A 23,794-nucleotide genomic window follows, 5' to 3' on the forward strand; every position below is an offset into this window, starting at 1 on the left:
AAGCTTTTCTTCCTGTTCATCTTTTTCAATTTAAACTATAGTTATGAAAAATATTGTCGACAAAACGTACAAAAATTATATCAAATTCATTAGGACATGTACAATATTATTAGATATTAAAAAGCCACTGCCGACAACAAGTGTCTCGCCAATGCGGAAACAGCATTTTTCGGTAATGACGATGTACAATCCTATGCATCGAACAATAATTCATAGTGCTCTGGAAATTTTGAAGGAAACTTAAATACTAAAGACTCAAAACATTTAACCCTTCAGAAAATTCCGGAAATTTTTATATATTATCACTTATACCGATGGGAAATAAAACTTCTAAAATATCTTGAAACTGTTATTATCAGTATAGCGATATTTCGTACATCAAAAACGTATGTATCATATTGAAAAGTTAAAGCACAATAAAACTTGACTTTCAGACCAGAAGTGCCAGCACAGTCAGTTCAGCTGTCTGAAATATCCTAATGTCTCGCCACACCGGCTGTCTCGCCACTGCGGACAACGGCTTACCTATTAATCAAATTAATGAAACTTTCTGATTTTTGGTATACTTATTTAAAATTAAAGCTGCTTTCGATTGATATTAATTATTTGAAAAAGTTAATTGATTTGTTAAAAATATAAACAATTTAATTAAACAAATAAATGAGGGGCTGATAGTAAAAATGGTTTAAAATAACATTGGGAGCAAAAGTGGGATAAGTGACTTGGGAGCAAAAACGGGTTAAAATGATTCGTGTAATTTATTGATAAATTCATTATATTAACGATTAAAAAATATTAACAATAGGAAAAAATGCATATTTTATTATAATTAATATTTTTTAATCGATAATATAATGAATTTATCAATAAATTACACGAATCATTTTAACCCGTTTTTGCTCCCAAGTCACTTATCCCACTTTTGCTCCCAATGTTTTTTTAAACCATTTTTACTATCAGCCCCTCAAATATAATACTAACTTCTCACTGGCTTAAAAAAGAAGAGAGAATGTGTATTTTTTGTTGTAAAGGATCACAGTTTTCTTGTGTGTATCAAATTGATACAAGAATTAAGATCAACTCATGCAACGTTTTGATTCGATATAAGGTATCAAATTGATCCAAATATTTGGATCATTTTCAAGAAATGATCCAGAATATGGGATCATTTTTTGATACCTGAATTGGTATCAAAGTATAACTGTCATGGCTGGCATGATCTTATTGACAAGTTTATTAATTAATTTATTCACTGCACTGAATATTCAGATATTAAAAATACTTTTATTTTGAATTTTAAGAAAGAGAGAATCGAAAACTTATAAATTGCGAGCAATTAAATAAGAAAAAATTTATTTCGAAATAAAATGAAATACTCTAACCTTTATTTATGTTCATCACATAAGATTTAAGTTAAGTTCACAATCACAACACTTGAAAATTTTTAATTATTTTTATGGTTCAAATAATTATCAATAATTTATTTATTATAAATAAACAAAATTTAAGTAATGCACGCTTGATAAATATTTCTAATGTGTTGTCAATTAATGCAATTAATAATTTCCTATTACACAATATCATAATCGACATATATATGACATTTGTAAACAAACAGGGTTGGGAAACAAGAGCCCAAAATATGTTCGTCCAAAGCGAATCTCAATCCTACCCAACTCTGCTTTGGACGAACATATTTTGAGCTCTTGTTTCCCAACCCTGTTTGTTTACAAATGTCATATATATGTCGATTATGATATTGTGTAATAGGAAATTATTAATTGCATTAATTGACAACGTATTAGAAATATTTATCAAGCGTGCATTGCTTAAATTTTGTTCATTTATAATAAATAAATTATTGATAATTATTTGAACCATAAAAATAATTAAAAATTTTCAAGTGTTGTGATTGTGAACTTAACTTAAATCTTATGTGATGAACATAAATAAAGGTTAGAGTATTTCATTTTATTTCGAAATAAATTTTTTCTTATTTAATTGCTCGCAATTTATAAGTTTTCGCTTCTCTCTTTCTGAACATTCATAATAAAAGTATTTTTAATATCTGAATATTCAGTGCAGTGAATAAATTAATTAATAAACTTGTCAATAAGAGCAGGCCAGCCATGACAGTTATACTTTGATACCAATTCAGGTATCAAAAAATGAGCCCATATTCTGGATCATTTCTTGAAAATGATTCAAATATTTGGATCAATTTGATACACTGTAAAAAGTCCAAACAGAATTTTCCCAAAGATAGGAATTTTACTTTTAAGAATCCATGGCACAAATACTATATTAAATGCAGAAATAATACAGGGTCCAAAATGGAAAATACAATATTTGGTAATTTTACTGTTTCGAATATTGGGATTTTCCATTCCTCGGCGAAATTCCTCCTTTTAAAGTGGGTAATAATGTTACCCACTTTCAAAAGGACGAAATGACTGACGGCTGTGAAACTGCACTAGATGGGAAAATTACCATTGGCGAACGTAACCTTACTAAAGCAAAAATGACAATTCCACACTGTAGTATTTTTCCTGTTTTTAATGTAGTATAATCACAAGTGTTGGTAATATTCCCGTTTCTTTAGAAAAATACATTAGCGTGTAAAATTACCATTTTTTTAAAGTAATATTAACAATTTTTGGAAAATTCCCAAATATTGAAATTTATAATATACGCACACACTGTAAAAAGACTTAATGGAATTTTACCACTTTGAAAGTGGGGAAGATTATTACCCACTATCAGAACGGCACTTTTACTGTCGATGGGAATAAAATTTTTAGGTTATGTAATTTTCCAGACGAGATGGGAAAATTGCCACGAACTGTACAGTTACACTTTCTGGTATTTTAAACGCAAGAGAAAGTAAATATACAGACATCAACGATGTTACCGACTGAAATAAAATTGCTTTGAAAAAAGAATACTTTTCCGAAATTTTATAAAATTTCCAAAAATAGTGAAAATGACATTTCAAAAATAGTACTTTTCTTAAATTTGGTAAAATTCCCAAAATTTTTCACCATTAAAAAAAATGAAATTAAGGCTTTAAAAAATATTATTTTTTCAAAATTTTGCACGATTTACAAAAAAATTAATGTTTTTTTGTTTATTTATTTCAATCAATATAAGTTTAACATTATTTTATTAATATTATTTTTATTCGGGAAGGGTGTGTTATATATTTTTTTAAATAAAAAAGAATATTCAACGAAACAAACTTTGTTTATTAAAATGATGAAATATGCATAAAACAATTTTTCATTGGTTAAAAATACAAAATGAGTTTGTGCAGTTATTTTGAATATCCAAATTAATTGAAATATTTTAAATAAGTTATTATTTAACAAAGTTACTTACACACTGAATTAATGGACGTACATACATACATACATACACGTGGAGCAATTTTGATATAAACAATTAAATTGTAAGACCACCAAAAATTGAGTCATTTTAACATTTAAACGTAGATATTAAATTTTTATGTTTAGAAAAAAAATGGGAATAATTTATACTTTTTGTGCGATTACGATGAAGGTATTTACTTTTAAGTTATTAATGTTCGCTAAAGAATTTTATAAAATAAAGAAAAAATAATTATAAACACAATTAGACTCTATATTTTATTCCTATATTTTTGCACAAGAAACATTAACATTTTTGTTTTTCATATTCAAGTTTAATTTAAATTATGAACAAAAACTTTTATGAATTGTCCTATGTAAGGATAAAATAACTCGTGTCGTAAAATTTTACCATTTTTACGTCATCTTTACAGTCAAAAAGAAAATTCATATTGATTACAAAAATATTTTTTCATATACAATTTTTATCATTTACATAAAGTGTGTCAATTTTGTGCAGAATGTTTCAATTGCACATATTACGAAATATATTATTTTCTATTGCAATTGATAGAAATATTTTAAAGTTAAAAACAATTATTTAAAATCTTTTTTAAACATCTTACTTTGAAAATCATCAAAGGAGTTTTGTTTCTTAAATAATTTTCAATCATTGTGCCATTTTTCGCCATACTCGCTAAATTTTTTTTTATTTGGAAAATTCATGTGATAATGTGAAACTTGTAATTTAAATTGTAACAAATTAAAAAAAAAACAATTTTTAATCTTACCCTCCTCCGCGAATATTTAGTATTGCTAAAACTCCATTCAAATGTTGAATAAAAACTAATATCGATACAGTAAATGTAGGTAGCAAGCTAACGTTAAATCCTCCGTACCCATAAAGCAATGCTGGCATAGAACCATCCAATTTTGCTCCCTGTATAAACAATTTATTATTTGTATAATTTTGAAAAGTAAATTAAATTTCAAATAATGTCAAAATAAAAATGAAATAATATACTTTTAATTCTTAATATTTAAAAAAAAAATTGTAAATTACCTTCTTCATTATTATAAACATAGGAATTTTCGTTCCGTCTTTACTTGTATACACTGTAAACTTGATGGTATCATTTTAGAATGCAACGTTTTGATTCGATATAAGGTATCAAATTGATCCAAATATTTTAATCATTTTCAAGAAATGATCCAGAATATGGGATCATTTTTTGATACCTGAATTGGTATCAAAGTATAACTGTCATGGCTGGCATGCTCTTATTGACAAATTTATTAATTAATTTATTCACTGCACTGAATATTCAGATATTAAAAATACTTTTATTATGAATTTTAAGAAAGAGAGAAGCGAAAACTTCTAAATTGCGAGCAATTAAATAAGAAAAAATTTATTTCGAAATAAAATGAAATACTCTAACCTTTATTTATGTTTATCACATAAGATTTAAGTTGAGTTCACAATCACAACACTTGAAAATTTTTAATTATTTTTGTGGTTCAAATAATTATCAATAATTTATTTATTATAAATGAACAAAATTTAAGCAATGCACGCTTGATAAATATTTCTAATGCGTTCTCAATTAATGCAATTAATAATTTCCTATAACACAATATCATAATCGACATATATGACATTTGTAAACAAACAGGGTTGGGAAACAAGAGCCCAAAATATATTCGTCCAAAGCGAATTTCAATCCTACCCAACTCTGCTTTGGACGAACATATTTTGGGCTCTTGTTTCCCAACCCTGTTTGTTTACAAATGTCATATATGTCGATTATTATATTGTGTTATAGGAAATTATTAATTGCATTAATTGAGAACGCATTAGAAATATTTATCAAGCGTGCATTGCTTAAATTTTGTTCATTTATAATAAATAAATTATTGATAATTATTTGAACCACAAAAATAATTAAAAATTTTCAAGTGTTGTGATTGTGAACTCAACTTAAATCTTATGTGATAAACATAAATAAAGGTTAGTGTATTTCATTTTATTTCGAAATAAATTTTTTCTTATTTAATTGCTCGCAATTTAGAAGTTTTCGCTTCTCTCTTTCTTAAAATTCATAATAAAAGTATTTTTAATATCTGAATATTCAGTGCAGTGAATAAATTAATTAATAAACTTGTCAATAAGAGCATGCCAGCCATGACAGTTATACTTTGATACCAATTCAGGTATCAAAAAATGATCCCATATTCTGGATCATTTCTTGAAAATGATCCAAATATTTGGATCAATTTGATACCTTATATCGAATCAAAACGTTGCATGAGTTGATCTTAATTCTTGTATCAATTTGATACACACAAGAAAACTGTGTAGAACACTTGAACTGTTGTATATAAACTGGGATTGAAACCTTCTACTTTAATTTCACGGACAATCTAAAATTCACAAAAAATAATGTTATTAAAATATTTTTTGAAATAGAAATAAAAAATTACCATTATTACTAATAGAATACAATACCTTAGGATTATCATCTTTCTTTAAATCCATTGTGTAGATTATTCCCGTATTTAAAAACGATGTGAATTGATAAAATATTTCTGAGTATTATTTCTCTCCAGAAAATCCTGATATGGTGCCAACATTAAGTGAGAAAGTTTTTGTTACTTCCCCGGATTTTAAGCTATGCAATTGTAAAACAGACTGAAGAAAAGATTAACATAAAATGGAAAGAAAATAAAATAGGAAAAAGAAAATAATTAAGAAAATAATAAAAACAATTATTTAAAATCTTTTTTTAATCAATTGCCAAAAAAATTTAGAGAAATTATATATACAAACTATGTAGATGACATAAATTACATAAATAAAATTGTATTCGCGCATAACTGGAAATTAAGACATTCACTAAATTAAGACATAATTTTACAAACATCAAACTTTTTTATTTATAAAATCTCTCAAAGCTGTAGATTTTCTATCGTAATAGAAGCTGTTTTCAACAGTTTAGTGTTTCCTTAAAATTAAAAACATATATTTTTATAAATTATTACCCAAATAACGCTTATACTTTTTTGGTGTATAAATTATTTTTCGATACCTCGCAATCTTAAAACTAATAACAGTCTCAACATTTTTATTTTTTATTTTAACGTATTTAAGATCAGTCTCAATAATTCCAGTATTTATGTTTAATATTTTCACTCGTATATATGTGAAAAGTTTAGTAACAGTCTTTAAGATAAACATAAATTATTATTCAAAGCTCTCTCTCGTAGACTACATTGACGTTTGTTGCATTTTAAGGATCGTGATCCGCATTGTTTTTTTTTTTTTAATAAATTATACAAAGTTAAAACTTTATCTTTAGCCTTTCGGTTGCCTGCTCTGCAAGGATTGTTAATACTGTTTTTATCATAAATATTGAGTATATACATTTCGATGAATACTAAAGTACTTGCGAGAGTTGAAGGGTACTTTCCATTAAAGACAAAAAACAAAAATATCATCATTTGCAATGATTCTAAGAGAGATTCACATCGCATAAATACCCTTTTTTCGTAACAAACAAAGTACCTACACTTCAATTCATCTTGAGGAATAACCGGCAAATCGTTTTTCACTTCTTGATTTTCAGTATTCGATGAAGCAATTCTGCAACCTTGTAAACTTCGCCTAATAATGCACGGATATGCAAGGTTGATTTGTACATCTCTCTCGTTTACGGAAAACTATTAAAAAAATCAAAGATTTCAATAAATTTTTTTTTGTCATATTTTTAGTAAACATTGTTCAGACAGATTTTTGAGACCGAATAAATACATTTCAATATTAGAATTTAAAAAAAATCAACAGATTTAAAAATAAATATCAAAAATGTATTTTGGTAGTGACCATATATATTTTGTGATAGATTGAACCCTCAAGATTAATTTAAACATTACCCGGTTAATAGAAACTAGTTTTTGATTTTTTGGAGCAAAAATACATATCAGAAATTATGTAGAAATTGGTCATTTTCAGTTTTTTTATTTTTTGAGCTGAATGGAAATGTCAAAAACGTATTTTTATAATAACTATATATATTTTCCTATACATAACACCCTCAAGATCAATTGGAACACTGTCCGGAGTAATTAGAAATTATTTATTGATATTTTGGTGCAAAAAGACACAGCAGAAATTATCTAGAAATTTGTTCATTTTCAGTTATGGACATTTTGAGCTGAATAGGAATGTTAAAAAATGAATTTTAGTAGTAACTTTATATATTTTCTTTTACATTACACCCTCAAGATAAATTTGAGTACCACACGGGTCATTAGAATTTTTTTTTCTTTTTTGAGCAAACAGACACAGAAGAAATTATCGAGAAATTGGTCATTTGCAGTATTGGAGTTTTTTAGAAAAATAGGCATGTCAAATATTTTTTTGTAACTATATCCTTATTCTGATAGATCATACCCTTAAAAATTATTTGAACATTACTCGGGTTATTTTGAACAAGTTCCTTGATTTTTACTCAAATTCCTTATTTTCCCTGAACAAAAACATTTCCTGAACAACCCAGTAACTGCGTTTCAATAATAAAAATGTAATATATATTACTTACCGAGCATGTTTGAAGAAGATTAACATCATTTTCATTAAATCTCTTCTGGATCACTGTCCACATGTGTTGCAGGCGTTTGCTCTCCGACAAGTGTTCGTATGGCAGATGCATTTTTTCATATCCAAAAATTAAAATCGTCTTCACTTTCTGTTGAAAGCTTTCGAGCGGTATGTCAAGTGAACATCCAGTTAATTTTGAAAAATGCCAAAGAAGGCAAGTTTTTGACAAAAAAATCGGCCAATCTTGTAGGATTTGCAAAAGTGGCGTTTCTCCTGGAAATTGGTTGATGAAAAATCTCTGAGAAGAATAGGTTGCTTGGAGTGCATCTGCAATATCCCCTGTGGTCATATCGAATGTCGCGTCGGTGTTAATATTTTTTAGGAAATCCTGTTTCAGTTTCAAAGATTCCTCGGTTTTCCCTTCTGGATGTTCATCCGGCTGCCAGTTGATGGTCCCACTTTTTCTTATTTCCAAAGCACGTTGTTGTTTTAACGGTATTTGCAGTGCTGTACTTAAACCACCTTTTCGTTTCTTACGGTAATTGTTGTGCTCTAAAAGTTTCTTCAAGATGAAATGGTAACCAGTATCGAGACGTTTTCCATCATTCGTACGGTCATCAAATGACTTCGGGAATTTGTCTCGGAACTGCTTAGCTATGAGCTCTAAATGCTTCTTTTTGATTGGAACATTGTGGAAAAGCATGCTTCCAATAACTTGACGAATGACGCGATTGATAACATCATTATCTTTGGTCCCTCGATTGCACAGTTCCAAAGCGTCTGACGAGATTTTCGTCCAATCAACTTGATAATCCTCCCACGTAGTGAAAATCGTTCGTTCTTGCACAAGAAACTCATTTACTTCATTGTTTTCGTCTAGCGGAATTTGAGCTACTTCTTCTCCTCCTTCTTGAGCTTCTGGCACATCGAGCGAATTGGGAACATCGGACAACTCCAGTTGACTCTCTACGTTTTGAGTCAACCCTGTTTCAGAAGGCTGCAAAGTTTGATTTTCCGTATGACTAATAACAGGTAAATCCAACAGTAAGTTAGTCATACTGCGATTGGCCCAAAGCTGACTTTCTTGCATTACCAAGATAGGTTTGTCCTTTTCCACATAATACATGAGGTCATCGTCGTCAAATATTTGCGTCCCGTCTTCTTCAGATTTAAGTGTTGTGCCATTGAGGCCTAGTTTTTCATTAGCCTTGTTTATCACTTGGGGTACGCTGTTCGGCATATCAAAGGAAATTATGCATTTTCTTTCTCGGTTGGCAGACCATACTCGAATGCGAACCATCTAAAAAAAATTGTAAGCGTTAGAGTTGTCCATAAATATACATTTGAGGCTCTAAAACTTAAAAAGGACAACTCTAAAATTTTAGGCATCGTTACATCTCCGGTAATGAAATTTTGAAAATTTCTATAATTCTATTTTAACAATTTTCTCTTTTAGTTAAAATTTAATTATAGCAAATTTCGTAAAAATTTTTTATTGGAGGTGAAAGTGTGTCTAAAATTTAGGTGTGATCCTCTTTAAGATGTAGAGCCTCATTTAATTATTTCGTCTTATTTTTATAATAATCGCTAACGTGAATGGATGATTCTCCGCGCATCGCATATTTCAGTTATTTTTATTATTAATATATTTCATATTTTTTCGAATTTAGTAATAGTCGATATAAAATCTTGCAATGCCAATTGTTGTTTTAACGGACTTTGTAATGCTGAATTTAAACCACCTTTCCGCTTATTACGGTAATTATTGTGCTCTATAAGTTTGCCCAAGATGAAATGGTGACCAGTATCAAGAGGTTTTCCATCATTGTTAAGATCATCAAATGACTTCGGGAATTTGTTTCTTTTATGCTTTCCTACAACTTCCAGATGTTTCTTTTTCAAGGTGTCTAGCAATTTGGTAGTTCGGGGTGTCTACTATTTCTCATTCTTCAAATTCCCGGTTCAAAATATTGAAGTACTTTCTCACTACAAGTATATTCGAATCATAATAAACAATGTTTAAACAAAATTTTTAAGAAAAAAAATTTGTTTATAAAATAACATATTTTATTGTCAAAAAGTAATTGCACTCACAAAATAGACAGGATTTTACATGTAAAGAGTCGAAAATTGTTTTAAAAAAAGTTATAATTTTACAAATAATAAAAAAATTTTCCAGGATTTTCCCGATTTCCCGGGTCGCTAGACACCCTGTTTTTTATTGAGACATTGTGGAAACGCATGATTCCAATAACATGGCGTACTCGACATAGCACGATATCATCTTGGAAACTTCCATGGCAGGTCAGTGACATTCGAATGGAAGTTTCCTGGAATGCCAGGATGTCCGCCTCATAGGAACCTTCCACAGAATCTTCCAAGAACCTTCCACCGAAATATCATGGGAAAACAAACAATTTAAGATTTTTTAATGTACTTTTGTATATTTTGATAAGAAAGAAATTTCATTCGTTCGAAATATTACTTTCCGGTGTAAGGTTCCTACGAGCGGGATATCCTGATTTTCCAGGAACCATCCATTTGAATGTCAGTGATTTTCGATGAAAGCTTCTAGAAAAATATCGTGTTATGAGGGACGACGTGATTAATGACTGCATTATGTTTTGTTCCTCGGGCACAGACTCTTTTTTTGTTTTATTCTCTAAAACTGAATTAATGAAAATGTCCTGATTTTCCAGCGACTATTCTCGCGATTTCATACAGTGGACTTTTTTTGAAATTGAGTGAGATATGTGACCACCCATGACGAAAGGAGGCTTAGGAGCCAACATTTTTTAAGTATATTTTTGATTTTTTTAAAGAAAAAAAAAATTTTATTTGATTTTACCTAATTGAAATGAAAGTTTTCATGAAAGTAAAACTAACACTAAAATTTTTAGGAGCTAGGCCTCTTTTTGTCGTGGACGGTCATATATGATTGAATTTTCATTCGTTTTTCATTGACTGAATAGTTGAAAGTAAATTAAATTAAATTAAATATTAATTACTGAAATTGTTATTTTTAACTGCTCAGTTAGTGATTTGAACAATAATTAAAAATGCAGTCGTTTTCAACTGATTTCAAATGAAAGTTGACTGAATGCAGTCATGAAAACTGAGTCACTTAAAAATCAGCTGATTTGCACTAATTCAATTGTAGAAAGTAAACGCAGTTGTGAGCGAATTTACATCACATTAAAAACCAAAATACTCGTACAGAAAACCAAAATTTTCTCTTCGATTACTGAGAACATTTCCTAACTTATCAATAGGGAAAATTGAACAACGTGGTCCCTTCTCAAAAGGACGTCCACGTCTTTTAACTTCATTTTTAATTAAAATAGATATATGCTTAATAATTATTTTTAAAAGTTTGATTTTTATATAACATAATATTAATGTTAAAATTGTGCTTTTTTAAGTGATTTGTAGCAATATATTGTAATCTAACCATTTTATGTACACATATACTTACTTTATTATTGATAATCGGGCTCAAGAGGTGTATATTTTGGTATATACGTTTGTATTCCCTTGTTTAATTAAATTAACCAATTCAGAAGCTACCTTCTGAAAAACATCATCAATTCCATAATCTGTCAATGCTGATACTTCATAATATGATACATCAATTGAAGAAGCAAATTCTTTTGCTTCTTTTTCGGACACTTCTCGCGTTTCTATCAAATCAAGTTTGTTGCCTATTAAAATCACAACGACATGTTTTTCGCAATGTTTTTGTAATTCAGAAATAATTGTTTTTATTTTTGTGATCGATTCATATGATGTTAAATGGAAAATTAATAAAATTACATTTCCAGCTCTACAGTACGTTGGCAATATTGTTTTGTATTTTTCTTCTCCTGCTGTATCCCAAATCTATAAGAAAATTATGAAACATATTTTCGATTAATTCAATAATACATTTTTTTTTTGTTAAAATATCTTTTATTTAAACATATAAATTTTGTTTGATTCGTGATATAGGGAAATAGAAGTTAATATTAAAAAAATATTTTTTTTTATTTTAACATTCAAAACTTTCACATCATATAACCTGTATTCAAAATAATAATATCTATATTTTTAAATGAAATATTTATCCTGTCAACATTAAGAAAGAAAGATTCCTTTAATTTTTTTTTTAAGTACGAAATTTCATCTCACTTGCAATGACAGATTTATGTCTTCAATATTTAATTTACAACGTAGAAGACTTGTTCCAATTGAACTGCTATAGACAGGTTCAAATGTTTTGTTGACATATCTTTGAGTTACGGCAGTTTTTCCAACACCTAAAATAATTTTTGTTATTTTAGTGTATAGCTCATTTTAAACAGTTAGAATTATATGTCAAATTTATTTTTTAGTTTCATTTTTTCATGTCAAAAACTTTTTTTTCAAAAATATATATTCTGCCGTACAATGTAAAAACTTAGTTAAGTCATATTTTTGACAAAAATGAGTTTTTGGTATCAATGGATTCGTAAGAAAAAACTGCGTCTGATTACGTTATTAAAAATTTTTTATTTTAATTATTTATTGCAAAAAATAGTTATTAAAAATCTACAAAAACCCAGAAAATGAAAGAATACTTGATAAAAACTCAGTTAACTCGACTTGAGTGTTTTCTCTTTCGAAAAGTGGCATGAGCCGGACACTGCATTTCGATGGGAGCAAGCGTAAGTCAACTTCGTCAAAGTTCGGATTTTCCTCGGGTGAATTCGGAATCCCATGCATTTAGCTTGAGTTAACTAAGTTCTTACTTCTGAACGAAGGCTCGCGCTCGCCTACCTTTTCGAAAAGCACTACGTAACTCGAGTTAACCAAGTTTTGCTTTTAAAAAATAAAACGTAAGTCAATTATTTAATATAATTTGTTTAAATAATTAACTTTTGACTTCAGAATTAAAAAGAACTCTATCAAATTACCTAGGAAGTGAAGTTAGATTAAAGAATTATTTATATTACATTAGGTTTTTAAATAGAAATAGTTTTTCGTCATTTTTTCCGTTCGAACAAAATATGACTTAACTAAGTTTTTGTTTCGCACGGCAGAATAGAAAGAGCATCAAAAAAGCTTTCGAAACTGATATTGATCAAAAATTTTTATTTTGAATACTTGTAACAAGAAAAGAATATATACTTTTAAAAAATGTCCTGTGCCTCATTTAACTTTGTATGCTCGAAAAGCAAATAAAAGATTACTCGTATTTTTATACATATTTCAATATTATACGTTAGTGCTTACAAGTAATTACCATTCAGTAGAAAATTACCTATAAATTAAGCCTTGGAACATTAAAAAGCGTTCATTATTATTTTAGAAGTAATTCAAATTTTTATAAAACATTGAAAATGGCAGTTTTCTTATAATATCTAAATGAAATATTGGGGAAATCACTTTTCTTAGGTCTTAAAATTCTCAAAAATTGATCTTTTAAGAAATCTTGTACATTTTTGTAACCATAAATTAAAAGTTTTTTAAGGTTTTTTTTTTCAAATGTTTTAAAATATAACAAGTTAAATCTTTTAACACGTTTTTATGGAACCTATTTTACAATATTTTATGTTTAAATGCAGTAATTCATATCCTTCTTATTGTATTAAGTTCAAAAACGACTGACACTGATCGACACCAAAACAAAAATTTCCTACTGCGAAACTTATATATTTAATATTGAACCGAGCGAGGAATATAACGCTATAGTTATTATTAAAATTAGAATATATTCTTAGTATATACTATAGATTTTTAGTATTTAGTATACATTCTTAGCATTTGGAATGTATACTATATACTAATATTCTAATTTTAAGAATATTTTTTTACTGAATTTAAGTGCAAAAAATTCTAAAATAGGTCCCAAGTATATATGAGGCAAAATTTCTGAAGTGATCCAATTAAAAAAAAATTAATTTTTTCACCCTGTTTTTTAATAATTATGATTTTTCAAAAAATGCAATGATCACATTTTGGAAACTGAATTACTTCAGGAATTTCGGCCCATATATATAATTATTTAAAATTTCTTTTTTTTTTTTTGGTTTCGTCAACAGAAAATGTATTAATAAAATAATTAAACAAGAAATAAACTCACTCCATTGGCCTAATGTTACAACTTTTGCTTCTAAAAATTTCATTTGAACTAAATTATTTAAAAACAAAAAATTAAATTTTGAAAATAAAGTTTCAAAATACAGTAAGAAAATATTCAAATATTATTTAAAGAAGAGAAAAAACTCTCATATACATTTATTATTAATACATTGAACTGAGCAAGCTACACAAAAGGACTGTAACTACAGCAGATCTGAACTACAGACTTGCTCCAGACGAACAGGTTTTTCAACTCATAATATTTCTTAGCAAGTAGAGAAATATCAGTATTGCGATTATTTGCGGTACTTATAAGTTCTAATCTTCATTCTTTATCCCGCGCTGGTAAAGTCGTTTACACTTTTTAAAATTTCACAGTTTTATTAAAAGTCGTTAATTTTTTCTGAAATTTGAAAATCTGACTTCAGATTCGTATTCAGCGACCGCAAAGACCCTCCGAGTAGCGAGATTCAAACAATTTCATCAATTTATAAAAAAAATTTAGGTTCGTCCTCCATATTGAATCTGCCATTTTTAATTTTAAACGTCTGTTTTAGATTTTTATTCAGCAACCCTAAAAACTTTTTTTAATCAAATTTAATGAAAATTCATTACATTTTTTTATTGAATTTAATAAATAAACTATATTAAATGAAGTTACTTAAATGATTTTTAAATTAATATTCGAATAAATAAAAATTCGATAAAGAACAAAAATAAATAAAAAGTCTTCTTTGTGAAAATTTTGCTAGACATAAATTTTGTTAAATAGAAATTGTATTATTTGCATAAATTCAATGTATTTGAAAATCTGTTATGTAAAAGTTTATTTAAATAGAAATTCTATTAAATTAGAATTTAATTATAATTATATGGGTAATTCTACAAACGAGGGAATTATGAGCGATCAAGCTTATTTTGTATATTAATTTAAAAAAAAAAATTTTTTTTTATGAAAATTGTAAATCTAAATGGTTTCTATTGTGGCACTAAAAAGCAGCCGATAAAAAAAATATTTCTTGCAAAAAATACACATCAAAGTGCTAAATTCTCATTCGTCTGGCATGTTCCGCAGTGTAATTGACAGTTCATATTGTGAAAAAAAATTATTTTTCAAGTGTTTAGCGGAAAATTTATACTTGATTAGTAATTTTGAATAGTTGTAGATTATTAATATGGAAATAATTATGACATTACACTATACCTTATTTATAAAATATCTTCTTTAATTTTGTCCCTGGATTTTGTTATCATTCGTCAGGCAGTTGAAAACACGTTAAAATATTAAAAATCAACATTCTAATGAAGTTACAGTTCGTTATTGTTATTAATTAAACTAAACTAAATGTGATACCACGCGCGTTTTATTTAATTTGTTATTCTGCACGGTGGGCAGGAAGCGACGATAGGTTGAACAAAAGTGTCAAGAAAAACTGAAAGTGGGGTTGTATTTATGGATGATTGTAGGTGAAAAATCCGTTTAGAATGAAATCCTAGCTGCTCCTATTTCAAAGTTATCCACATTTTAATTTTTTTAATAGGATCAATTTTTGAAAAATAGAAAAGGCGCGAACATTTCTTTGTGTTTGTGTGTGTACGTGTAGACATATGTTCACATACGATTTCCACACTTGTAGCCAAATATAGCATCCTTTGTAATTTCCCAATTATAAAATAATAAATATTAAGTGTTGAAAGTCACTAGTAGACGTGGCAAATAACACAGCCCCACAAAAAAAAAGTGTCGTGCGCGGCAGACCAGACTAGTCATTTCCCATGTATTTTGACGCGCTGAACACGAATCCGAAGTCCGTTTTGCTCCATCACGTCAGGATTTTTTTCTAACCTCCAAAAACCTGTCGGATTTTGAGAGGTAGGCTATTTTTTTAAAAAATTGATGGATTTACTTCAAAATTGGTATCTAGGGGTTTTTTGAGTCGCTGATGACGAATTTGAAGTTAGATTTTCAAAATTTAAAATGGCGGCTCCAATATGGCGGACGAATTTTGTAAAAATTGATGGATTTACTTCAAACTTGGTATCTAGGGGTTTTTTGGGTCGCTGATTACGAATCTGAAGTTAGATTTTCAAAACTAGAAATGGAAATTCTTATATACATAAGTAAGGTATTTACGTCTTTTTATGGTAGCGCACTCTTTTGTCCTCAAAGGATCTGTGTAATGGTTTTCTTTTCAAATTGGTGCCTCCATGTACAATATCCCTTTTCAGCATCCAACAGTAGTTGGCCATCATATTTACATCCCTTCTTCCTTGATAACGAAGCTCAAAATCTTTCAGATCTTGATGGAATCGTTCTCCTTGTTCTTCACTGTAATCTCTCAAATTTTCAGGGAATTGATCCCGATGCGAGTCTAAGTAATGCAACTTTATGCTCATTAAGCATCCTAACTTACCAAAGTTTTTAATCATATCACTAACTATTTGCTCCCAATTTTCACTCTTGTGATTACTCAGAAAATTTTCGACAACTGCTTTGAAACTAAGCCATGCGGCTTTCTCCTTTTTATTCATCTTGGTGATAAATTGCTCATCTTTTAACAATTTGCGAATACAAGGTCCGTCGAAAACCCCTTCTTTTAGTTTCGCATCAGAGATTTCTGGAAACTTTTGTTCCAGGTATTTGAAACAGTTTCCTTTTTTATCTAAGGCTTTGACAAACTGTTTAATTGCTCCTAGTTTCGTGTGTAAGGGCGGAATTCGACCCTTTGAAGGGTCGATATCGTCCGCCATATTGGAGCCGCCATTTTAAATTTTGAAAATCTAACTTTAGATTCGTAATCAGCGACCCAAAAAACCCCTAGATACCAAGTTTGAAGTAAATCCATCAATTTTTACAAAATTCGTCCGCCATATTGGAGCCGCCATTTTGAATTTTGAAAATCTAACTTCAAATTCTTCATCAGCGACCCAAAAAACCCCTAGATACCAATTTTGAAGTAAATCCATCAATTTTTTAAAAAAATAGCCTACCTCTCAAAATCCGACAGGTTTTTGGAGGTTAGAAAAAAATCCTGACGTGATGGAGCAAAACGGACTTCGGATTCGTGTTCAGCGCGTCAAAATACATGTGAAATGACTAGTCTGGTCTGCCGCGCACGACACTTTTTTTTGTGGGGCTGTGTTATTTGCCACGTCTACTAGTGACTTTCAACACTTAATATTTATTATTTTATAATTGGGAAATTACAAAGGATGCTATATTTGGCTACAAGTGTGGAAATCGTATGTGAACATATGTCTACACGTACACACACAAACACAAAGAAATGTTCGCGCCTTTTCTATTTTTCAAAAATTGATCCTATTAAAAAAATTAAAATGTGGATAACTTTGAAATAGGAGCAGCTAGGATTTCATTCTAAACGGATTTTTCACCTACAATCATCCATAAATACAACCCCACTTTCAGTTTTTCTTGACACTTTTGTTCAACCTATCGTCGCTTCCTACCCACCGTGTCTGTTAACCAAGATTTCTCAATTTGTGACCAAGATTGCGTTGTGACCAGACAAATTCTCATTCGTCTGGCATCTATTTTTTTTGAAAAAAATATTATTTTTAGGTCCTTTTATAGGCTTATGTATTGCAACTTTGAATTCTCTATCGGATAGAATTGCTTATTTTTTTATTTAATGTTGTTTCTACCTATTTTTAAACAAAAACTGCCAAATTCTCATTCGTCTGATTCTCATTCGTCTGGCACTTTTGAGACAGGATATGCATTAGGCACTGAAAACAGCGTAAAACTAATAATTTTTTAACATTTTTCTATTTTCTTGACTTAAAATAATCCTCACAAAATTTTTAAGATATTGCTAAACCCCAATCTTTAATTTTCATTTTGAATGTATAATTATATTAATATAAATAAACAAATAAAAAGTACCTTTTTACTGTGAATCGTATGAATATCACAATAAAATCGAAATATATTTTATTATTAGATACTTAAAGTACTCCTACAGATTTGTGATTTGTAAAATTATGTTCTAGTAGAACACACGTAATTTGTTATAAACAAATTATATAAACAAATTACTAATTAAAGCGATACCTTTTATTGATCCTTGTAAAATTCGTTACTCGGGGGTTTTCGGGGTCGCTGATTACGAATCCGACGTCAGTTTTTCAAAATTCAAAATGGCAGATCCAATATGACGAACAAATTTTGAAAAAACTTATTAATTTAAATTAACCTGTTTATCAAAATTATACGTGCAAAAAATGTTTCGTTCCATACTTTTTCTTTTTAGAGTTACCAGATTACGAGTTTCAAAACAGATTTTCAAAATTTGACTATTTTAAAGAAATATCTTAAAAATTGTGGAATTTTAAAACTTGGACTTTAGATTAGTTTTCAATAATTCAAAAAATTCTGGATTTAAAATTTAATAAAAATCGAACAATTTTTATGACACTGAAGTTTCCAACGTTGAATCGACGAAAAGAATTTTTTTTTCCTAAGATTGAATATTTCCCCGCCTTGTTGGAGGATTTTTAGTGTTTAAGGATGTTTGTGGGACCAAAATAAAGAAGTTTCAATTTTAAAAAATTGGTTCTTGGCCTTTAAACTAATCTGAAAACGAAAAATTCGTTCGTTGATTTGTCGAATCAACGTTGGTAACTTCAGCATCATTACAGAAAATTATAAGGTATTAAAATAAACTGCAACGCTTATTATTTTAATCCAATTTTGCTTATTTTAATACCAAAATGGATTAAAATAAGCAAAATTGGATTAAAATAATAAGCGTTGCAGCTTATTTTAATGCCTTTTAATTTTCTGTGATGTTTTAAATATCTAAAAAGTAGTCATTTAATTTAATAATTGTTTAATTTACTGTTTTATTTTACATTAACATCATAAATTTTAATAATTTATAGATTTAAAAGAGGCGCATGATTATCCCATAAAAATAATTAGTTAAAATTTTCATTTTAAAGAATTTTATTAGATATAATTATTTTTTAGACGAATTTTTATTTTTCAAAATAACATAATTGACAAAATTTCTTATTAAACAAATGTTTACTTAACATAATTCTTATGTATCGAATTTTTATTGTACAGAATTCTTAAAACGCCGAATTTTTATTTGTTTAAAATTTCAAATGGCCGAACAAACAATCGACAGAAAAATTTTGGGGTGATGTTTAGAATTCACCAATCACGATTTTCTTGACAACTTTTGATTGGTGAATTTTAAAAATCGCGCCGATATTTTTCTTTCGATTGTTTGTTCCGCCATTTGAAATTTCAGACAAATAAAAATTCGGCGTTTTAAGAATTCTGTACAATAAAAATTCGATACATAAGAATAATGTTAAACAAAAATTTGTTTAAGGGCAGGTCAAAGTCGATGCGATTTTCCCATTGAGGCTCTATGTAAAAATTGGTTTGACTTTAACCTGCCTTTAAAAAGAAATTCTTTTAAATGTTAATTTGAAAAATAAAAATTCGTCAAAAAAATAATTATATCTAAGAAAATTGTTGTAAATGAAAATTTTAACTAATGATTTTTATGGGATAATCATGCAAATTTTTTTCTATTTAAAAATTTTTATAATTTATATTACTTATTTTTCTAAAATTACAAGTATTTGAAAAATATTTTTTATGCTCGTAACAATATTGAATTTATACGATGTAGGTTAAAAAACAATTTTTATCCAGGGTTTTGTTAATATTGACAAGAAGTGCATATATGGTGTTTCTGGAAAGATAAAGGCATAATGGTGTGTTGAATATATATGTTACGTCAATAATTTGTCTTTATTTGCTATATTGCATTTATTTCTACTTTTAGAAATACCTTGAAAAAAATCAATATTTTTATGAAAGCTACATATTAAAATAGAAATTAAATTATTCAATAATTACCATTTGTAAATTAATTTACATTTAAATTGTTTAAGAAAATAATTTCCCTAAAAACGATTAACTATATATTGATAGAGTAAAGATTGTTATCTTCGACACATCCTGTATTTTAATTTCAATCAGCTCTCCGATAGCTTTGTTTGACATTCGATTATTCGATAAAAATTTTATTTTCTTTTTCAACAATATATAAGATTTCTTAACTACCTACTAATTATTTATGTAAATAGTTCGAAAATCAAAAATTCAGCATCCTTTATAAAAAAAAGAGTGCGGCATTTATATAATTACGATGCTGAAGTACCCCGAAAACCCCCGAGTAATAAATTTTGTATAAATCCATCAATTATTTTTTGTGTTAATGTGAATTTTCTATACACGATCTTAATTTCCTGGATAAATTGTTTAGAAACAACCATAACTTTTGTAATTTTTAATATTTTATCTGGCCACTTTAAGATATCTTTTTAGTGTCATTAACTTGAAGTTAATGTACTTTTCAGACCTTAAATGAGAAAAAAATGTTGTGTCCATATTTTCTTCATTTTCGTCCTTCGTTTGTAGAATCACCCATATAGAAATTCTTCGATATTAAAACTTGATTTATTATAAAATCTACTTTATAAAATTCTGCTAAATAAAAATTCGATATTTTTTACTTCAAAAAATTCTGAAAGGTCTAATATGAAGAATGTTGATGCATCATTATTTATAATATTAATGAATTACATTTTTTTATTATAACAATATAAAATGAACATTTATAAAATGTATAGTAATGCATATAGATGTACATTATTCAAAAGCTCACAGATATATATTATAAGAGTACAAATTAAGTTTAATTAAAAATGTTGAAATAAAAATGATCACATTGCGCATAATTATTGTTTTGTTGAGCCTATACCAGGATTTTAATAATTAATACATACAATAATTATAATATTATATATCTGAGGTTTCCATAACTAAAAAGAAATAAAAAATTTGACATAAATTGTTTTTGATTGTTGCTTCATTTTAGTTATGGAAGCCGAACTGAAAAATATATTGCACAACACGAATTTCACGTTGTCGTCCACTTTTTTGCTAAATGAGCGTTTTCGGTTATTGAGTCTAATATGTATATATATATATATATATATATATATATATAATTTATAAAAATTATTTATAAAAACTATTTTGTGTGTGTGAACATTATAAAATTTAAAAAATAGGTCTCTACTTGTTAAAACTTGATAAAAAATAAAATATTAAAAAACGTTTGAAATTACCCATTGGACCGATTCGATTATCGTACTCGGTAGCCAAAAGTCTCCACCCATTTTAGTAAAAAAAAAATACTAACCTACATAATTTTATATAAAAAATTAACACAATGTTATGTTAAAATATGAAATCATTGAAATATATGACTATAAAAAGGATAATAATAATAATTAATTATTGGCAGGAACATTTTTTCTTCCTTTTTTTTTCGTTCACTTGATTTGAATCACTTAGCACTTTTATAATTTGCTTTTGACTTCTATTAACTAATAAATCAGTTTCATAAAACTTCATGCTTGTCTTCTTCCCTTGTTTAATTAAATTAACCAATTCAGAAGCTACCTTCTGAAAAACATCATCAATTCCATAACCTGTTAATGCTGATACTTCATAATATGAAACATTAATTGAAGAAGCAAATTCTTTTGCTTCTTTTTCGGACACTTCTCGCCTTTCTATCAAATCAAGTTTATTGCCTATTAAAATCACAACGACATGTTTTTTGCATTCTCTTTTTAATTCAGAAATGAGTGTTTTTATTTTTGTGAACGATTCATATGATGTTAAATCAAAAATTAATAAAATTGCATTTCCAGATCTATAGTAAATTGGCACTATCGCTTTGAATTTTTCTTGTCCTGCTGTATCCCAAATCTATAAGAAGATTATGAAACATATTTTCGATTAATTCAATAATACATTTTTTTTTGTTAAAATATCTTTTATTTAAACATATAAATTTTATTTGATTCATGATATAGGGAAATAGTAGTTAATATTAAAAAAATATTTTTTTTTATTTGAACATTCAAAATTTTCACTTCATATAAACTGTATTCAAAATAATAATATCTATATTTTTAAATGAAATATTTATCCTGTCAACATTAAGAAAGAAAGATTCCTTTAATTTTTTTTTTTAAGTACGAAATTTCATCTCACTTGTAATGTCAGATTTATGTCTTCAATATTTAATTTACAACATAGAAAACATGCTCCAATTGTACTTCTATAGCCAGATTCAAATGTTTTGTTGACATATCTTTGAGTTACGGCAGTTTTTCCAACACCTAAAAAAATTTTTGTTATTTTAGTGTATACCATCTACTGATGTTTCTCCAAATAGAGAAATTTGTAGAATCATTGGCATTAAAATTTGTTAATTCTACAAGTTTGAGGTACATTTCTTAAAAACTGTTGAGTGACCAAATTATGTATACTATATGGGGATAATATATATTTGGTAGAGTATTTCTTATAGGTTATATTCTCCTCCGAATACATTAAATTCGCGGAACATTATTGTATAAATTAGTATAACTTCTATGTAAATAAATTCATCCTTCAATAATTTTCTAACAAAAAAAATGAGGAGCAAGTTTTCAAAACTTATGATAAATCCACTTTTTCTTATGTCGAGAAATTGAAACAAACGACTTTTCTCACTTAATCACTACAGTTAATTTTAAAATAAAAAATTTGTAATAATTTATTTCTATAATAATGTTTATATACTTAAGACGCTTCCTTTTTAATTAAACTTTCTTGCAGACACTATGATAATAATAAAAACACTAAATTCGCCTTAACCTCTCGCACTCAATCGTACTCAGCCTTAGTCGAATCACTGCATTGTTTCGTCAACAGAAAATGTATCATCATTAAAATAATTAAACAATAAATAAACTCACCCCATTGGCCTAATGTTACAACTTTTGCTTCTAAAAATTTCATTTGAACTAAATTATTTAAATACAAAAAATGAAAATAAAGTTTCAAAATACAGTAAGAAAATATTCAAATATTATTTAAAAATTGTTATGGCATTCTAAGAAGAGAAAAAACTCTCATATACATTTATTATTTATACATTGAACTGAGCAAGCTACACAAAAGGACTGTAACTACAGTATATCTGAACTACAGACTTGCTGCAGACGAATAGGTTTTTCAACTCATAATATTTCTTAGCAAGTAGAGAAATATCAGTATTGCGATTATTTGCCGTACTTATACGTACTAATCTTCATTCTTTATCCCGCGCTGGTAAAGTCGTTTACACTTTTTAAAATTTTACAATTTTATTAAAAGTCGTTAATTTTTTCTGAAATTTAAAAATCTGACTTCAGATTCGTATTCAACGACCGCAAAGACCCTCCGAGTAGCGAGATTCAAACAATTTCATCAATTTACAAAAAAAAATTTAGGTTCTTCCTCCATATTGAATCCGCCATTTTTAATTTTAAACGTCTGTTTTAGATTTTTATTCAGCAGCCCTAAAAACTTTTTTTAATCAAATTTAATGAAAATTCATTACATTTTTTTATTGAATTTAATAAATAAACTATATTAAATGAAGTTACTTAAATGATTTTTAAATTAATATTCGAATAAATAAAAATTCGATAAAAAACAAAAATAAATAAAAAGTCTTCTTTGTGAAAATTTTGCTAGACATAAATTTGGTTAAATAGAAATTGTATTATTTGCATAAATTCAATGTATTTGAAAATCTGTTATGTAAAAGTTTATTTAAATAGAAATTCTATTTAATTA

General features: G+C 27.6%; 2 protein-coding genes across 2 annotated transcripts; both read right to left on the reverse strand.

Moving 5' to 3' along the window:
- Nucleotides 1-3,970: 3,970 nt before the first annotated feature.
- LOC127285279 (prolyl endopeptidase-like) lies at nt 3,971-4,480 on the reverse strand. Its single transcript, XM_051311208.1, has 3 exons — nt 4,429-4,480; nt 4,157-4,305; nt 3,971-4,062 (listed from the first exon to the last, which is right to left on the reverse strand). Exons 1-3 carry the CDS (start codon nt 4,447-4,449, stop codon nt 4,032-4,034), a joined length of 201 nt encoding a protein of 66 aa, XP_051167165.1. The 5' UTR covers nt 4,450-4,480; the 3' UTR covers nt 3,971-4,031.
- A 1,871-nt stretch (nt 4,481-6,351) lies between these two features.
- LOC127284729 (uncharacterized) lies at nt 6,352-23,219 on the reverse strand. Its single transcript, XM_051310357.1, has 7 exons — nt 22,930-23,219; nt 22,181-22,308; nt 11,488-11,844; nt 10,451-10,667; nt 9,659-9,872; nt 7,967-9,194; nt 6,352-7,085 (listed from the first exon to the last, which is right to left on the reverse strand). The coding sequence occupies exons 1-7, from the start codon at nt 22,970-22,972 to the stop codon at nt 6,591-6,593; spliced, it is 2,682 nt and encodes an 893-aa protein (XP_051166314.1). The 5' UTR covers nt 22,973-23,219; the 3' UTR covers nt 6,352-6,590.
- Nucleotides 23,220-23,794: the final 575 nt, after the last annotated feature.

This window comes from Leptopilina boulardi, unplaced genomic scaffold (genome assembly GCF_019393585.1).
Source record: "Leptopilina boulardi isolate dan_hultmark-lab unplaced genomic scaffold, ZJU_Lbou_2.1 LbouV2_121, whole genome shotgun sequence".
NCBI lineage: Eukaryota > Metazoa > Arthropoda > Insecta > Hymenoptera > Figitidae > Leptopilina > Leptopilina boulardi.